Here is a 15,071-nt window from a genome sequence, read left to right as displayed (position 1 = left end):
AACTAGCTATTCTCTATCACGGATTACTTAACTTATAATTTTTCAATTCAGTCTAACTAAATCAACTTCAAGTCACAATCATTCCCCTTCATGCACATGATGTTAATCAATTGAATCCAACTAATTAGTTAAACTTAGTCTAACAGTCCTCCAACTAATCAATTAAATAATATATACCTATTTGATTCTAATTAATTGAGTTTTAAAATTTTCTTCTAATAAAAAATTCCACCCCATGCCACTAAAGGCCAAAAGACCTTGTCCTCAGATACCTGCCATCCATTTCAAATCAAGGAGAAAATTTGGACCTTTTATCTTCACACACGTTTCCTCAAACCACTTGCCCCCACTCTTTGCTCACACACATGTGACCATGCAACATGGAGGAATCTTGACCCTCAATTTCATCTCTCAATCTCCATCCTTTGTTTAGCTACTCCATCCATTCACATTTTCTTATAACTCTTTCCATCTTGTATTTCAAGGAAGTCTCATTAATTGATCAAGCATATTTCACATCCTCTTGCCACTTGAGGTTGGGATGCATACCCATGTAAAGCAATCCTAGCCCTTAATTTCATCCTTCAAGCTCTATCATCCATGCCTAACATGGGAAGTCTACTTAAGAAGGCTTGGCCAAAGGACATCTTAATCCATCATTAAAGTACTTACATGGTGTCAAATTGAGTAACATCAAAGCAAAGAGCATGTGCATTACAATCATTCAATAGTGGAGCACATCACCAAGATCAAATGGAGGTATAATGTTCTCGTTTTTTGCATTTGCATTGTAATTCCATCTTCCATTTTTTCTCTAACTTATACCCCATTTTGGTTTTGTTTGAGCTTGAGTTTTATTACTTGTTTGTGCATCTCTCTCCAATTTTAATTTTAATTTGGCATGCACAACTTGATTGCACAATTTGGAGATTTGTGTTTTTGTTTAACATGTCTAGAATTTAATAATAGCCAAGATAAATTTATGTGTGCTAAGAGGAGTTTAGATTGATGATGCCAAGGAAATCTAAGCCCCACTAGATGAAGGGTCTATATTAATCATAGGCTTGAGTACTATGGACAGATTTCACTCATTGACTTGAGATCTAACAAACATTTTGCAATTAATTATTGCACCTGATATTAAGTTTATTCAAGTAATTATTATTTATTTTCTAGATTGAATTGAGAAATGAAAGCACATATCATCTCCTTTTTTAATGAGAACCCATGCCATGTCTAACTCATCCAATTCATTGATTGACAACAATTAGATGACACGTGTATCTCATCATGATGAGTTCATTTGATTATCAACGTGAGCTCACTTGACACCACTATTACAATTGAGTCAATCCTTAGTTCAATACTCTCCAGTGAGATGCTTGTCACCCTTCTTTATCCTAGACATTGCACATTGTAGTCATTTTATGCATTTCCATATCTTGAATATCAGAATATAAACATTTGAATAATTTTGATTGCCATTGACTTCATGTTACCATGATTTTATTTTCAATTTTAAAGAGATTTTATATTGTCAATCATTCTTCACATGGGAATGATTAACACAAACCTTAACATCCTTGAAAATAGTTGGCAAGTAATATTTAGGTAGCCATGTTGTGTAGTCATGCAAATACAACCTTTGGAAGCTACTCCCATAAAAATATACTTTCAAGAAACGTAAACGCATCAAAAAGCCACTATGCTTACTATTGATAAGGGCAAGAAAATTGATTGTAGTTCAAAAGTTGCTTCTTAATTGTGGCACTATGAAAAGGGCTATTTTTTTTATTGCAGAAGATTTGAACTCAACACCATTTAGGTGCCTACAACATGAACTTATCATTAAACCAAATGTCTTTTGGCTAATTTTAATGTGTTAATAAAAGAAGAACAAGAGGATTCAAAGTAGTATAATATCAAAATTCAAGGTCTGACAACTGAATGTAAAAACAACCCAATCCCCATGAGGATCACTTGCATAACCAATTTGGTGTCTCACTTGATGGTGATCTAATTATACCTTTTCATTTAATATGATATAATTTTTTATTTCATTTCTAAATTAATTAAATCTGCAGTCTTCTCAATGCGGAAGAGATGAGCATTCCATTAGACAGCTATGCAAAATGAAGCAGCTAGCAGAAGGCTCTCTAACTGAATGTGAAATTGCCTTAGCGAAAATGTTATTTCACGGAATGAGTAGATTGTAATACATGGTCTGGAGGAGCTGCACAAATAATCCATGGGGTTTTTGAATAGAAGCAATAGACATTTGTTTAAAACAAGATACTTAAGCTGTGCCTGCCATATCAACGAAGCCTGAAAGTGGTGTTTCAAAGGTGGGAAAGAGTTACTTAGCAAAATGCCTACTTCCTTGGACTGGAATCATTTTTGGCGATGGACAGAACAGACTTAGAAATAGACCTTGCTGGTTTTATCTATGCTACAGTTATGTGTGCCACAGCAGAAATAAATGCAAGGTATAAGATATGATTTATATGACTTTGCCATAACAGTTGTGGTCTTAGCAAATGACGAGGTCCTCTTTGGAATGAAGCTTGATGTCTTATTTATTGGCAAAAGTTTAGTGTTCCAAGGTTTCTAGGCTAGTGGTATCAATTTGATTCACATATAAGTGGATATGCTCTCTATCGAGAGTTTTTCTATACCTGTCCTATACTCAGGTTTTAGCAGTTAGTCCTGCTGTCCATGAAAAGGGTACAGGTAAAAAGTCCTTTTTTGGTGAAGTTTCTGAATATCAGAATATCCAAATTTCGTCTAGAAGCCTGCCTTGATGCAAAAAGGATATATATATTGGGTTTCATAATCAATGTGCTTCTGTTGCAGAATGTTTTGGCGTATGTTCAGCCCGTGAGTTGCCTTGTTTTAAAATTCCCCGTTATTCTATGAATTCATATTCTAACAGTTTCTTTCAACCTAAAAACAACCAAAAGCATGACACCTTGACAAAACTTACAAGAGTCAAATATACAAAAAGAAGTAAAAAGCAGAAATTGTGATACAATACACATTGGCTCTCCAAGACAGTAAGGGGAAGTGCAACCTCAAAATATTTTTTGCACCATTATTTCAGATGCATGATTATTTACAGGAAAACAAATAACCCGAAAATATGCTGCTCTATGGGATATGATTGAGTGACAAATAAGATTTGTATGAGTTATAAAGGGGATTTTAAGTGCACCCAAAAATGATCTCTTGCTTTTTACCAAAATTCCTCTAAGGAATCTAATAATCAGATTTGAACAGTCTTTAATCTCAACAAGGACACAAAATTAACTGTATGAAGTAAATTTGCATGTTTAATTTTGCACATCTAAGTTAAGCACAAATGACAGACATGGGATAGGCACAAGATAAATAATTGTTCAGAAATGAAAGCCAATACAAAAGGACAAATGTAGAAGCGAATCATGAAGAGTGATCACCATATCCAACCATCGGCTTGATTGTAAGACGCTCCCTTACATTTTTGTTGGGTGTGCAGCTTATTGTCTTATGAAGCGTTCGTCTCATTATATGTTTTCCATTCTTCCACCACCTCCAGATTCTCAACCCAAAGGTGTACAGGATTCCTGTAAAACAGTTCAATCTCATGACACTGGTATTATGAGGGCTTCAACAAACATCCCATCAATATTCCTAAGAAGTGACGGATGTTGTCCATGATGCCCACAAGAAACTGATCTCGCTGATCTAGCTCTTACAGTCTGGCTAAACCATTTTTGGGTGTCCATGGTGTTGGTGGTCTAGCTCTTATATTCTGGCTGAACCGTTTTTTCAAGAAACTCATCAAAACCCAATTCTTTCTTACCACTGCAGTTTCGACACCATGTACTAGTTATCATGCAATCTTGTGTTTATGGTTCACTTAGCATCACCAATAATCTCCACACGAACATTTTCCGTCCTTGAAATGATGGAAGCGGTTTGCATCTCTCACAACAATCTCTCTTGCAACAACCTTAGAGATAAACTTAGTTGCAATGTGACAGTCACCACATACTCGAAGGTTCTTCACAACTCTAATTGTTGTTCCACTGGGCGTGTTTAACAATCCAAATGCAATTGCTAACTTTTCACTATGATGGCATAGTAGCAATTCCTTCTCCTCCTCTTCGACATCATTCATTGCAGGTTTTTTATCTGGAATATACCCTACTGCCTTTATCTCCAAAGACAATTTGTCCAACAGTGCATAGATCTCATATGTTTGTGGGTGTGATCTGTCTCCAACGCAGAAAACATGTACCGAGTTGCAGGCTTCAATCCAACTACAACCAGGAACTTTTTTAATACCTCTTTGTTTCTGCAATTTCTTTAGCTTTGGAATATCTTCCCACCTGCCTGCTTCCACGTACATGTTTGACAGAAGAATATAAGGCGCGGCATTCTCAGGATCCAATTCAAAAAGAAGTGTTGCTACAAATTTTCCTAGTCTTACATTTTTATATGCTCTACAAGCGCCAAGCAAACACAGCCACAATACTGCGTCAGGTTTTACTGGTAATTTAATGATAAAATTTTGGGATTCTTCAAGATAGCCAGCACGGCCAAGAAGGTCCATCATGCACAGATAATGATCCCATGTAGGCATGATGTGATAAGGATCACTCATTTGCTTAAAGAATTTACAGCCATCATCCACTAGACCTGTATGGCTGCATGCATATAAAACACAAACGAAGCTTATATGATCAGGGTTGGCTAGGGAGTGCTTCAATTGTTGAAAGAGTTCGAGAGCATCTTCACTATAGCCGTGCATTGCATATCCTGCAATCATTGCGTTCCATGTAGTCACGTCTAGATGATGCATTTTGTCAAACACATTGCGTGCCTTCTGTATATTGCCACATTTTGCGTACATGTCTATCAGGGTGGTTGCAACCACATCACTGAAAATCCCACTTTCAATTACTTTTTGATGAATCTCCATTCCCTTTTTTAAAGCTCCAAGTTTTGCACAAGCTGGGAGAATGCTGGCAAATGTTAATGAATCTGGCTTTATGCCTGCTGATTGCATTTGCTTGAAACACTCCAAAGCTTTATCAAAAAGCCCATTTTGTGCACATCCAGCAATAATTGCAGTCCATGAGATCATATTTTGTTGAGGCATTTCTTTGAAAAGCCTAAAAGCTTCATCGATAAAACCATTTTGTGCATACCCTGTAATAATGGTATTCCATGAGACAACATTTCGTTCTGGCAGTTTGTCAAACAACTTGCGCGCGTTGTGTATGCTTCCACATTTGGCATACATATCTATGAGGGCAGTCAGAGCTATCACACCTGGTGAAAATCCAAGTTCCATTATTTTCTGATGAATTTCCTTCCCCTCTGCCAAAACTCCTAATTTGGCACATGCTGAGAGGATGCTCGCAAAGGTTGTCACGTTTGGCTTGACGCTTTCCAATTGCATTTGCTTAAAAATATCCAGGGCTTCATCCACCGGCCCTATTTGCGCATATCCAGAAATGATGGCAGTCCATGAAACCACATCTCGCTGAAACATCTTATCAAACAATTGGCGTGCGCTGTGTAGGCTTCTACATTTTGTATACATGTCAACCAGGGCAGTCATGACTATATCATCTGACAAAATTCCACTTTTAATTATCTTTGGATGGATTTCTATACCTTGTTTCAAAGCTCCCATTTTCGCACATGCTGGGAGAATGGTAGTAAAAATGACTGAATTCGGCCTCACACCTGCCAACTGCATTTGCGTAAAAATCTCCAAGACTTTTTCAGCAAACCCAATTTGTGCATAAGCACCAATAATTGCGATCCATGAGACCACGTCTCGTTTACTCATTCTGTCAAACAGTTGTTGCGCCTCCTGCAACCTTCCAGATTTGCCATACATGTCCATCAGGGTATTCATCACAACAACGTTAGATTGAAACCCACATCTAATGGTTTTGCCATGGATCTGCAAACCATGGTTGAGACATCCCATGCTGGCGCACACAGGGAGAATAGTGGAGATGGTGAAATCATCAGGTTGGATTCCTAATCGTTCCAGTTTGTGAAACAGTGCCAAGGCTTCCTTAGGGAATCCATGTTTTCGGTAAGCTGCAATGGTCATATTGAATGAGACTACGTTTGGTTCAGTCATGTTGTCCAAAACATTGCGAGCATCAACCAAACTACCGCATTTGTCATACATATTGATTATCGTGTTCTGTAAAAATGTGTCCTTGGCAAATATATATCCCCTGTCTTTTATGTGAGAATGAATTTTCTTGCCCTCTGAAAGGGCTTTCTTGGTAATGCAACCTTGCAATAAATGGATATATGTAGAAGAATCAACATGAGTGTAGTGGGTAGCAAGCAGAGCGTCAACAGCCTCCTTCAAGCAACCCTCTTTGTACAGCGCTCTGAGATTTTGATTAATGGAAGCAACGGATGACATTATATGAGAAGAGAATACACCAGCAGTGTCATTTTACTCGGATCTCATAAACTTTGGAAAGGATCCACTATTGTCATCATGATGTAGTGTTCTCTCAAAAGTTCCTACTCTCACTGAATGATTCATTATCTTCTAAGGTAAGTGATTCATTATCTTCCAAGGTAGATCAACAACTGAAAACTTTTCATTGGATCTAATTGTTTCTACTGTGAATTCTTGTCCCTGATTAATATGGAATCTTAGCCCTCTTTGGACATTGAGATTGATCTCTAGAACCCCAGTAGAGTGTTGTTATGCCGAGAGGCATCTACAATGACATCAAAATGTCCGTAAACAAAAATTCATTTTTGAAATAATTTGACATGCAAATGACGGGTAAATGTATGAAATATGCCATGTTTCAGTTTTTGAGGAGGTGTTATTTTATTACTCCAAATAAAATAGAACCCTCGCCACTTGTCTCCAACTAGATTCACAACTTTTTGCATTTAGTGGTTTAATGGATTTATATTCTTAGTGTTTAGTATTTTAGAAGAACATTTATTTTATAGATGATTCTCTTCTATTATAAGATATCTCTCGGCATATTTTACATATATTTTTTAAATGTAGTTATACTAGTTTGTATTTCTTTTAGAAAGCTACATAGCTCTGTATATATGGGATATCATCTGCCTTATTGTAAGGCCAATGTTTTCCATATTTCACCTCTTCCTTGTTGACCTCCACTGATCCATCTTTAAGCAACTTCTGAAACTTGTCCTTAGATACTAGAGGGGAGATGAATCACTAAAATTTGAACTTTAAATCCAATTTATCATTAGCAGCATTTTTGGATCTTAATATTAAAACAACTATTCAAAAGATAAGCTTTAACATGCATCCACACAAGAGAGCACTAGATATATGTGGAAACTCAAAAAGGAAAAAAAGCATAGTACAGATAGTTCTAAATTGTTTTTATTTTGTGAAAAAATAATTAAGGGTGAGTACTAGAACTTGTGTATTATGTTTATATGTATATTTATTTGAATAATTTTTCAAATGAATGCATCATTAAGCATGCACATCATGTAACTTACACTATATATATATATATATATATATATATATATATATATATATATATATATATATATATATATATATATATATATATATATATATATATATATATATATATATATATATAAGTAAAAGAGAATAAAAATAAATATGTTAACTATTCCATTCATGTGTGCATGTGCGAAGGGGAGTGGTGGGGTGGGGTGGGGTGGGGTGGGGTGGGGTGGGGCAGGTAAGTGCACAAAGATGTAACACAAAAATGGGGTCTTAAGATGTCACTTTTTTTCCTGAAATCAGTAAAGTCTAAACTTTTATGAGAAATTGAAGATAGTTACGCTTAAAATTTGAAGATGCAACAAGAACAAGAGTTGTAGTGCTCTGAATCTACTTTCTTAACTACTAATATTTTTTGAAAATGGTAGAGATTAAGGGTTTCAAAAAAAGAGGGACCACACAAAGTGTTCCTATTTTATTTTGAAAAACATTTTAGAGGGGTCACAAAAAATGCATTAGTTGAGGCCCCTAGAATTTCAAAAATCAATCCGATGAGAAATTAGCTAACACCATGTACTTTACGTCTAATTTTTTTGGCTAATTATTAATAAATATATGATTTTTCTACTAATTTTCAAAGTGGGTAAATCATGAAAAACAAAAACTTGAGTGTGCTCCCCCCTAATTTTTTTGAAAACTAATTGAAAAAAAAAAAATCAATAGAGTAGAATGGAGTCTAGTTTCTAAAAATGTAATTTGTTTCAAAATTTGATGATTGGGTAAAAAATTATACCTAAAATACCACATGTTGGTATTTGACAAAAAAATGACACATTAACAAAAGAAATTAAAGATGAAAATTTTAACATATTCAAAATGTGAAAAAAATATGTTTAGAAAGCTAAGAGGGAGATTAACGTCATTGTGGTATTTTTTGAAATCTACATTGAAACATCTGAAAACCTGATGGAGAGAATGACCAAAATGTGTCATATTTTTTTACCTTTTCAAAAAAAGACATCTTTGGCATGAAATGGTCGTCAAAATTTCCCAATGTAGATAATTTGGCAAGCACCAAATGTAAACGCATTTTTAAAAATGCAAATGCACAAATAAAAAATGCATTTACATTTGGTTCTAGCAATATATAAATGCACTTTTCAAATACTAGAGCCAAATTCTCTTCATTCAATCAATCCTCTTTCTTTTTTTGTCTTTGTGCCCCACCTTTATTAAGGCTTAGAGTTTAGGTTTTATGATTGATGATGTATAGTTGAGGTTATACCCCTCTCTCTCTCTCTCGTATCTAGGTCTCTGACACCCTCTCTCCACCCATCTCTATGTCTCTCCCTTCCTCTTTACCCTTTTCTCCTTATCTCATTACCCTCCTCTCTCTCCCCTCTATCTCTCTCCCTAGTATCTCACCCCTCTCTCCAAAGGCTCCAAGTCTCTCACCTCTATCTCTCCCCCTATCTCACTCACCCTCTCTCCCAAGGCTCTAGGTCTCTCACCTCTGTGTTTTCTCCCCTCTTAGTTCATTCTCACACTCTCCACCTCTCTCTTTAGGTCTCTCCCTCCATTTATTCCTCTCTTCCTCTCCCTCTTTACTCAAGCATATTTATCTCCCTCTTCCACTCTCTCTTATTCTCTTTTTGTCTCTTATCCTTGTTGGTATTTTGGATATGTTGATATGGTTTTGTCATTGATGTCAACACCTATTAACACTTATCAACTCTGGCACTTGGAGAATTGGCAATGCTCACCGGCAAGCAAGTGACTTATGCATAATCACCGGTATCTGGTTCACCGGCACTTGGGATGACATGGAAAACACTTGGTTATGTCGAAGACATCGTTTGGACACTTTGTCTTGGAGATTTGTTCACTGGTATATTCGTGTTTGCATATTTGTTGTTATCGACAAATAGGTCCAGAATAAGCACTAACAGACTTATCTATTCCAGATCAGCACGACACGCTATGGAGATGATTTATTGTTGTTGTAAATGCATTAAGCCAACATGTTGAATCGGATATTGCATTGGTTATTGATTTACTTGTAAATTATTTTTATTGTAATATCTTTTAGAGGTGACCTACTAAAATTGGTCTTAGGTTATGGTATATATGTAAGATCGATATGCGAATGTGAAGGAAGGAATATAATTTGGTATATGCGAGAATAAGCAGAGTGATACACACAGACATCATTTGAAGGTTGAAGGAAGGTTTTTTTGTGAAGGCAATCAGAACTACACCAGTATTGAATCCAGCATATAAAGATGCTATTTTGAGTTGTACATCATTATTGGATTTAACCATCCACTTGTAGTCAGTGTGACTCTTATTTGTGTTTGAGCAGTGAGCTCTAGGCACTTGGCCTTTCTGCATGTGCAGACCCCATTTGTATACACATACTATCTGCAGTAGTACCATCTAATTGTGGGTAAGGTTTCCCACTGTGGTTTTTCCCCTTACAGGGTTTCCATGTACAAATATTGGTGTTATGTGTTGTGGATGTTATTGTCTTTCTGTTTCATGCATTAATCTTTACCAGTACTGCAATTAACTGATAAACTATCTACCGACATAAAGTTTGGTTTACCGATATTAAGCATTAAGTTTGGTTAAGTTGTTTTTGGTTTGAATTTATTAGACAACTGATTCATCCCCCCCCCCCCTCTCAGTTGTCTTTCAAACCTAACAATTGGTATCAGAGCCTAGTCCTCTTTTTGTAGAAGTTTAACAGCTTGAGGAGATCCAATGTCTTCTAACTATTTTAGGAAGGATAATCCTAAACTTGATGGAACCAACTATGGGATATGGAAGATCATGATGGAGACACATCTAAATTGCATTGGAAAGGACATCTGGGAAGTTACAAAGAATTTCCATACTGCTCCTACTCCTAGACAGCCTAATCCAGCTAACTTTGCTAAAGATGAAGAAAATGATTACAAACCAAAACAAGCACTTTTGAGTGCATTATAAGATCAAAAAATCATGGGATTATTAGATAGGTCTACTGCTAAAGCTATTTGGGACCATTTGGAAACATTGAATGAAGGAGATTCCATAGTCAAAATTGCAAAACTTGAAAGCTTCCAAGTCAAGTATGAAAATTGGAAAATGGAAGAAGATGAAAGAATTTCTGATTTTATGGAAAGAGTAAATGAAATTGTTTTGGGTATTAAATGTTGTGGAGGAACCTTAAGTGAAGATGAAATTGTTTCAAAAGTTTTAAGAGGATTGCCACCGGCATACAAAATGAAAGTTAGTGCTATAAATGTGTTGAGAACAATGCCTAATACATCAGTAACTAGAGATACATTGATTGGAAAACTTTCAGCTTTTGAAATTGAGGAATTTGGTCATGTTGGTACTATAAAGACCGATTTAGCTTTTAAGGCATCAACATCATCTGCACCATCATTTGACAAATCTGATTGGAAAGCCTTTTATGCAAGAGAACTTGAAGAAAGCAAGAGAGAAAATGAAGGACTTGAAGGACTTGAAGCACTATTTGCAAGGAAAATGCCTAAAGGTCCAGTTGGAAGTAAGTATGAAAGTAAAACACCCTTTAAATGTTTTAATTGTAATAAGATTGGTCATATGGATTCAAGATGCCCTGATAGACATGCAAGATTAAGAGAAGAAGCTAGAAGAACATACAAACCTAACCTTGAATATCAGAGATACAGATTTAAGAAGAATAAAGACAAGTCTTGTTATCTTGCTGATGAAGGAGTCACTGATGATTCTGATGAGGATCCGGTAGACAATGGATGGGTCTTTGTTGCTATAATAAAAGATCAATCGGTAGAGAAAGCCCTGGCAGCTAAAATTGAATTTAAGGATGAATGGATCATTGATTCAGGATGTTCACATCATATGACTGGTGACAAAAGTAAATTCATGACTTTTCAGGAATATAATGGAGGTCTAATAAGATTTGGAGATGATAAAGCTTGTTTGATCAAAGGAAAAGGTACTATATCTCTTTATGGTAAGCATAATACTGATAATGTTTACTATGTTGAGGTTTAAAGCATAATCTTTTGAGTGTTGGTCAATTAGTTAAGAAAGGATTTCAGTTACAATTCAAGAATGGAAAATGCAAAATTATGAACAGAACTGGTTTGGATATTGCAACCGGTAATCAAACTAGAGGTAACATCTTTCATTTGAATAATAATGAAAAGACATGTCCAATTGCACATATTGATGGAAGTTGGCTATGGCATAAGAGACTTTGTCATGTAAATTTTGATTGCATTGTGAAAATCAGTACAACTAAGGCAGTTAGAGATTTACCTAAGATTGTTAAACCTCGCAATCCGGTATGTAAGGAATGTCAATTTGGAGAACAAGTTAGAGCATCTTTTAAAAGTATTCTAGAAAAATCCAATAATACTCTTGACTTAATTCATAATGATTTATGTGGTCTAGCTAGAACTAAAAGCTTACAAGGTGATAGATATTTCATGCTAATCATTGATGACTATTCTAGAATGTGTTGGGTTATTTTTCTCAGAGAAAAATCAAAAGCACTTGGGAAATTCAAACTATTCAAGGCAATGGTAGAGAATGAAACCGGTAAGAAAATCAAATGTCTAAGATCAGATCAAGGAGGTGAATTCACATCTAAGGAATTTAATACTTTCTATGAAGTAAATGGAATCAAAAGATATTTATTTGCACCCTGGACACCATAGCAGAATGGAGTTGTAGAAAGGAAAAACAAGACTATCTTGGATGCAGCTAGAAGTATGTTATCAGAAGCAAATCTACCACATGTATATTAGAGAGAAGCAGTGAGTACAATGGTCTATACATTCAACAAAGTTCACATCAAAGGTGAAACCGATAAGACCCCTCATGAACTATGGTTTGGTATTACTCCTACTCTTAAATATTTTAGAATATTTGGAAGTAAATGCTATATCAGAAGAGACGAGTATATTGGAAAATTTGATCCTAGAAGTGATGAAGGAATATTTCTTGGTTATTCATCTAAGAGCAAGGCATATAGATGTTTTAACAAGAGATTACAGAAAATTGTTGAGAGTACAAATGTGAAGATTGACGAATAGTTTAAAGGAACTTCAAGGTATATAGACTCTAAACCAACAATAGAGATACTAAAAAATGAGCCTACATTGAACCCACTGGTACAAAATGAAGATCCAGTTACATGGGTATCATTTGAAAATTCCACTGTAACTGAGGAACAACAGCAAACAAAGACACCCTGATATGTAAGATTGAACCACTTTGAAAATCAGATAATTGGGAACAAGTATCAAGGAGTTATGACAAGAGGAAGACTGGGAAATGAATAGGTATGTCTTATTTCTCATTAAACCATCATCAATTAATTAGGCATGTGAAGATAAACACTGGATTAAAGCTATGGAAGAAGAATTAGAACAAATTGAAAAGAATAACACATGGACATTAGTTCCCCGGCCTAAAGACAAAAAAATAATTGGAACAAAATGGGTATTTAGAAACAAACTCAATGAAGATGGTAAGGTAATCAGAAATAAAACAAGACTAGTGTGTAAGGGATAATCACAAAAAGAAGGAATTGATTATAATGAAACCTTTGCACTGGTAGATAGAATTGAGGCAGTCAGATTATTCTTGGCTTTTGCAGCACACAAGAACTACAAAGTATATCAAATGGATATTAAATGTGCATTTATTAAAGGAGATCTTGAAGAAGAATTTTACAATGAGCAACCTGATGGATTTTCTTTGACAGATAATAAAGATATGGTTTGCAGGTTAAGGAAGGCTTTGTATGGGTTGAAGCAAGCTCCAAGAGCTTGGTATGCTAGATTGGATAAATATCTTTTGAAGATTGGTTTTTCTAAAAGTAATGCTGACAAAAATTTATACTATAAAGTAACTAATGATGGCATCTTGGTTATAGAAGTTTTTGTTGATGATATAACCTTTGGAGGAGAAGATGGATTATGTAAAGACTTTTCTATTGAAATGCAGCAAGAATTTGAAATGTCTATGATTGGAGAGATAAAATTCTTTTTAGGATTGTAGATTTCACAGACTGGTAAAGGTATATTCTTGAGTCAATCTAAGTACTTGAAGGAGTTACTAAAGAAATTTGGGATGGAGAAATCTAAACCGGTAAGCACACCTATGACTACAAATGACAAATTATCACTAAGGGATGAATCTACACCTGTTAATCTGACTAGGTACAAATCTATGATAGGAGGCCTACTGTATTTGACACAAACAAGACTTGATATCATGAATGCAATATGTATTGTTTCAATATTTTAGAGTAATCCTAAAGAAAATCATGAATCAACAGTAAAAAGGATTTTCCAATACTTACAAGGTACTACAAATCTTGGCCTATGGTATCCTAGAGATGAAAACTTTGAATTATGTGCATACACAGATGCAAACTGGGTAGGAGATGTGGATGACAGAAAAAGAACCACTGGCAGAGCATTTTTCTTGGAAGAAAATTAATTTCTTGGTTGAGTAAGAAACAAACTTGCACATCTTTATCAACAGTTGAATCAGAATATGTTGCCACAACAACTAACTATACATAGGTATTATGGCTTAAGCAAATGTTGAAGAATATAAAGGTAAAATTCAAAGAATCTATAACTATCTATTGTGATAATACAACAACAATTGATATATCTAAGAATCTGGTACTACATTCTAAAACTAAACATGTTTCTATCAAACTAAATTTTCTGAAAGAGAATGTTGAAGCAAAAGAAGTAAAACTAGTTTATGTGAATACTTAAGAGCAGATTGTAGATATTTTCACTAAGCCTTTGCCTAAGGAGACTTTTGAATATCTCGGAGATCAGCTTGGGGTCATACCCCCACCGGTAGAGACTTAGACAGTTGATGTTTGTCATCAACCGACAGAATTAATAGAGAAATCTTTTATTCCAGCTTTGATGAGGTGAGCTACTTCTCAGGGGGAGTAGTTGGTATACTGTGTAACTTGGTATTTTATATTTGAACCTGGTTTTTTATTTGACTTTGGCATTTGATGTCAAAGGGGGAGAGATTGATAAGGAAAAACACAAGGAAAACACATGTTACTCCTAGGGGGAGAAATTGTTATTTTGGGAGAGACTTTGATTACTCTCTGTATTTGAATTTTGATTTCTGGTTATGATCTCTTTTGGGAGATTGTTGGTTTTTGGTATTTGGCATTTCTGTTTTGGCACTTTGATGGTTTTTCCATCTTGCATTGCCATCAATGCCAAAGGGGGAGATTGTTGGTATTTTGGATATGTTGATATGGTTTTGTCATTGATGTCAACACCTATTAACACTTATCAACTCTAGCACTTGGAGAATTGGCAATGTTCACCGACAAGCAAGTGACTTATGCACAGTCACCGGTATCTAGTTCACCGGTAGGATATATTGTTCACCGACACTTGGGATGACATGGAAAACACTTGGTTGTGTCGAAAACATCATTTGGACACTTTGTCTTGGAGATTTGTTCATTGGTATATTTGTGTTTGCATATTTGTTGTTACCGACAAATAGGTCCAGA

The 15,071-nt window shown here is 35.3% G+C and overlaps 1 protein-coding gene across 1 annotated transcript; it reads right to left on the bottom strand.

Moving 5' to 3' along the window:
- Positions 1-3,054: 3,054 nt before the first annotated feature.
- Positions 3,055-6,729, bottom strand: LOC131032553 (pentatricopeptide repeat-containing protein At5g66520). The gene has a single exon (XM_057963564.2). The coding sequence runs from the start codon at positions 6,440-6,442 to the stop codon at positions 3,905-3,907; it is 2,538 nt and encodes an 845-aa protein (XP_057819547.2). The 5' UTR covers positions 6,443-6,729; the 3' UTR covers positions 3,055-3,904.
- Positions 6,730-15,071: the final 8,342 nt, after the last annotated feature.

Source organism: Cryptomeria japonica, chromosome 9, assembly GCF_030272615.1.
Source record: "Cryptomeria japonica chromosome 9, Sugi_1.0, whole genome shotgun sequence".
In the NCBI taxonomy this organism is placed as follows: domain Eukaryota; kingdom Viridiplantae; phylum Streptophyta; class Pinopsida; order Cupressales; family Cupressaceae; genus Cryptomeria; species Cryptomeria japonica.
Note: the sequence above shows the minus strand (reverse complement) of the source record. Positions and strands in the feature narration are given on the sequence as shown.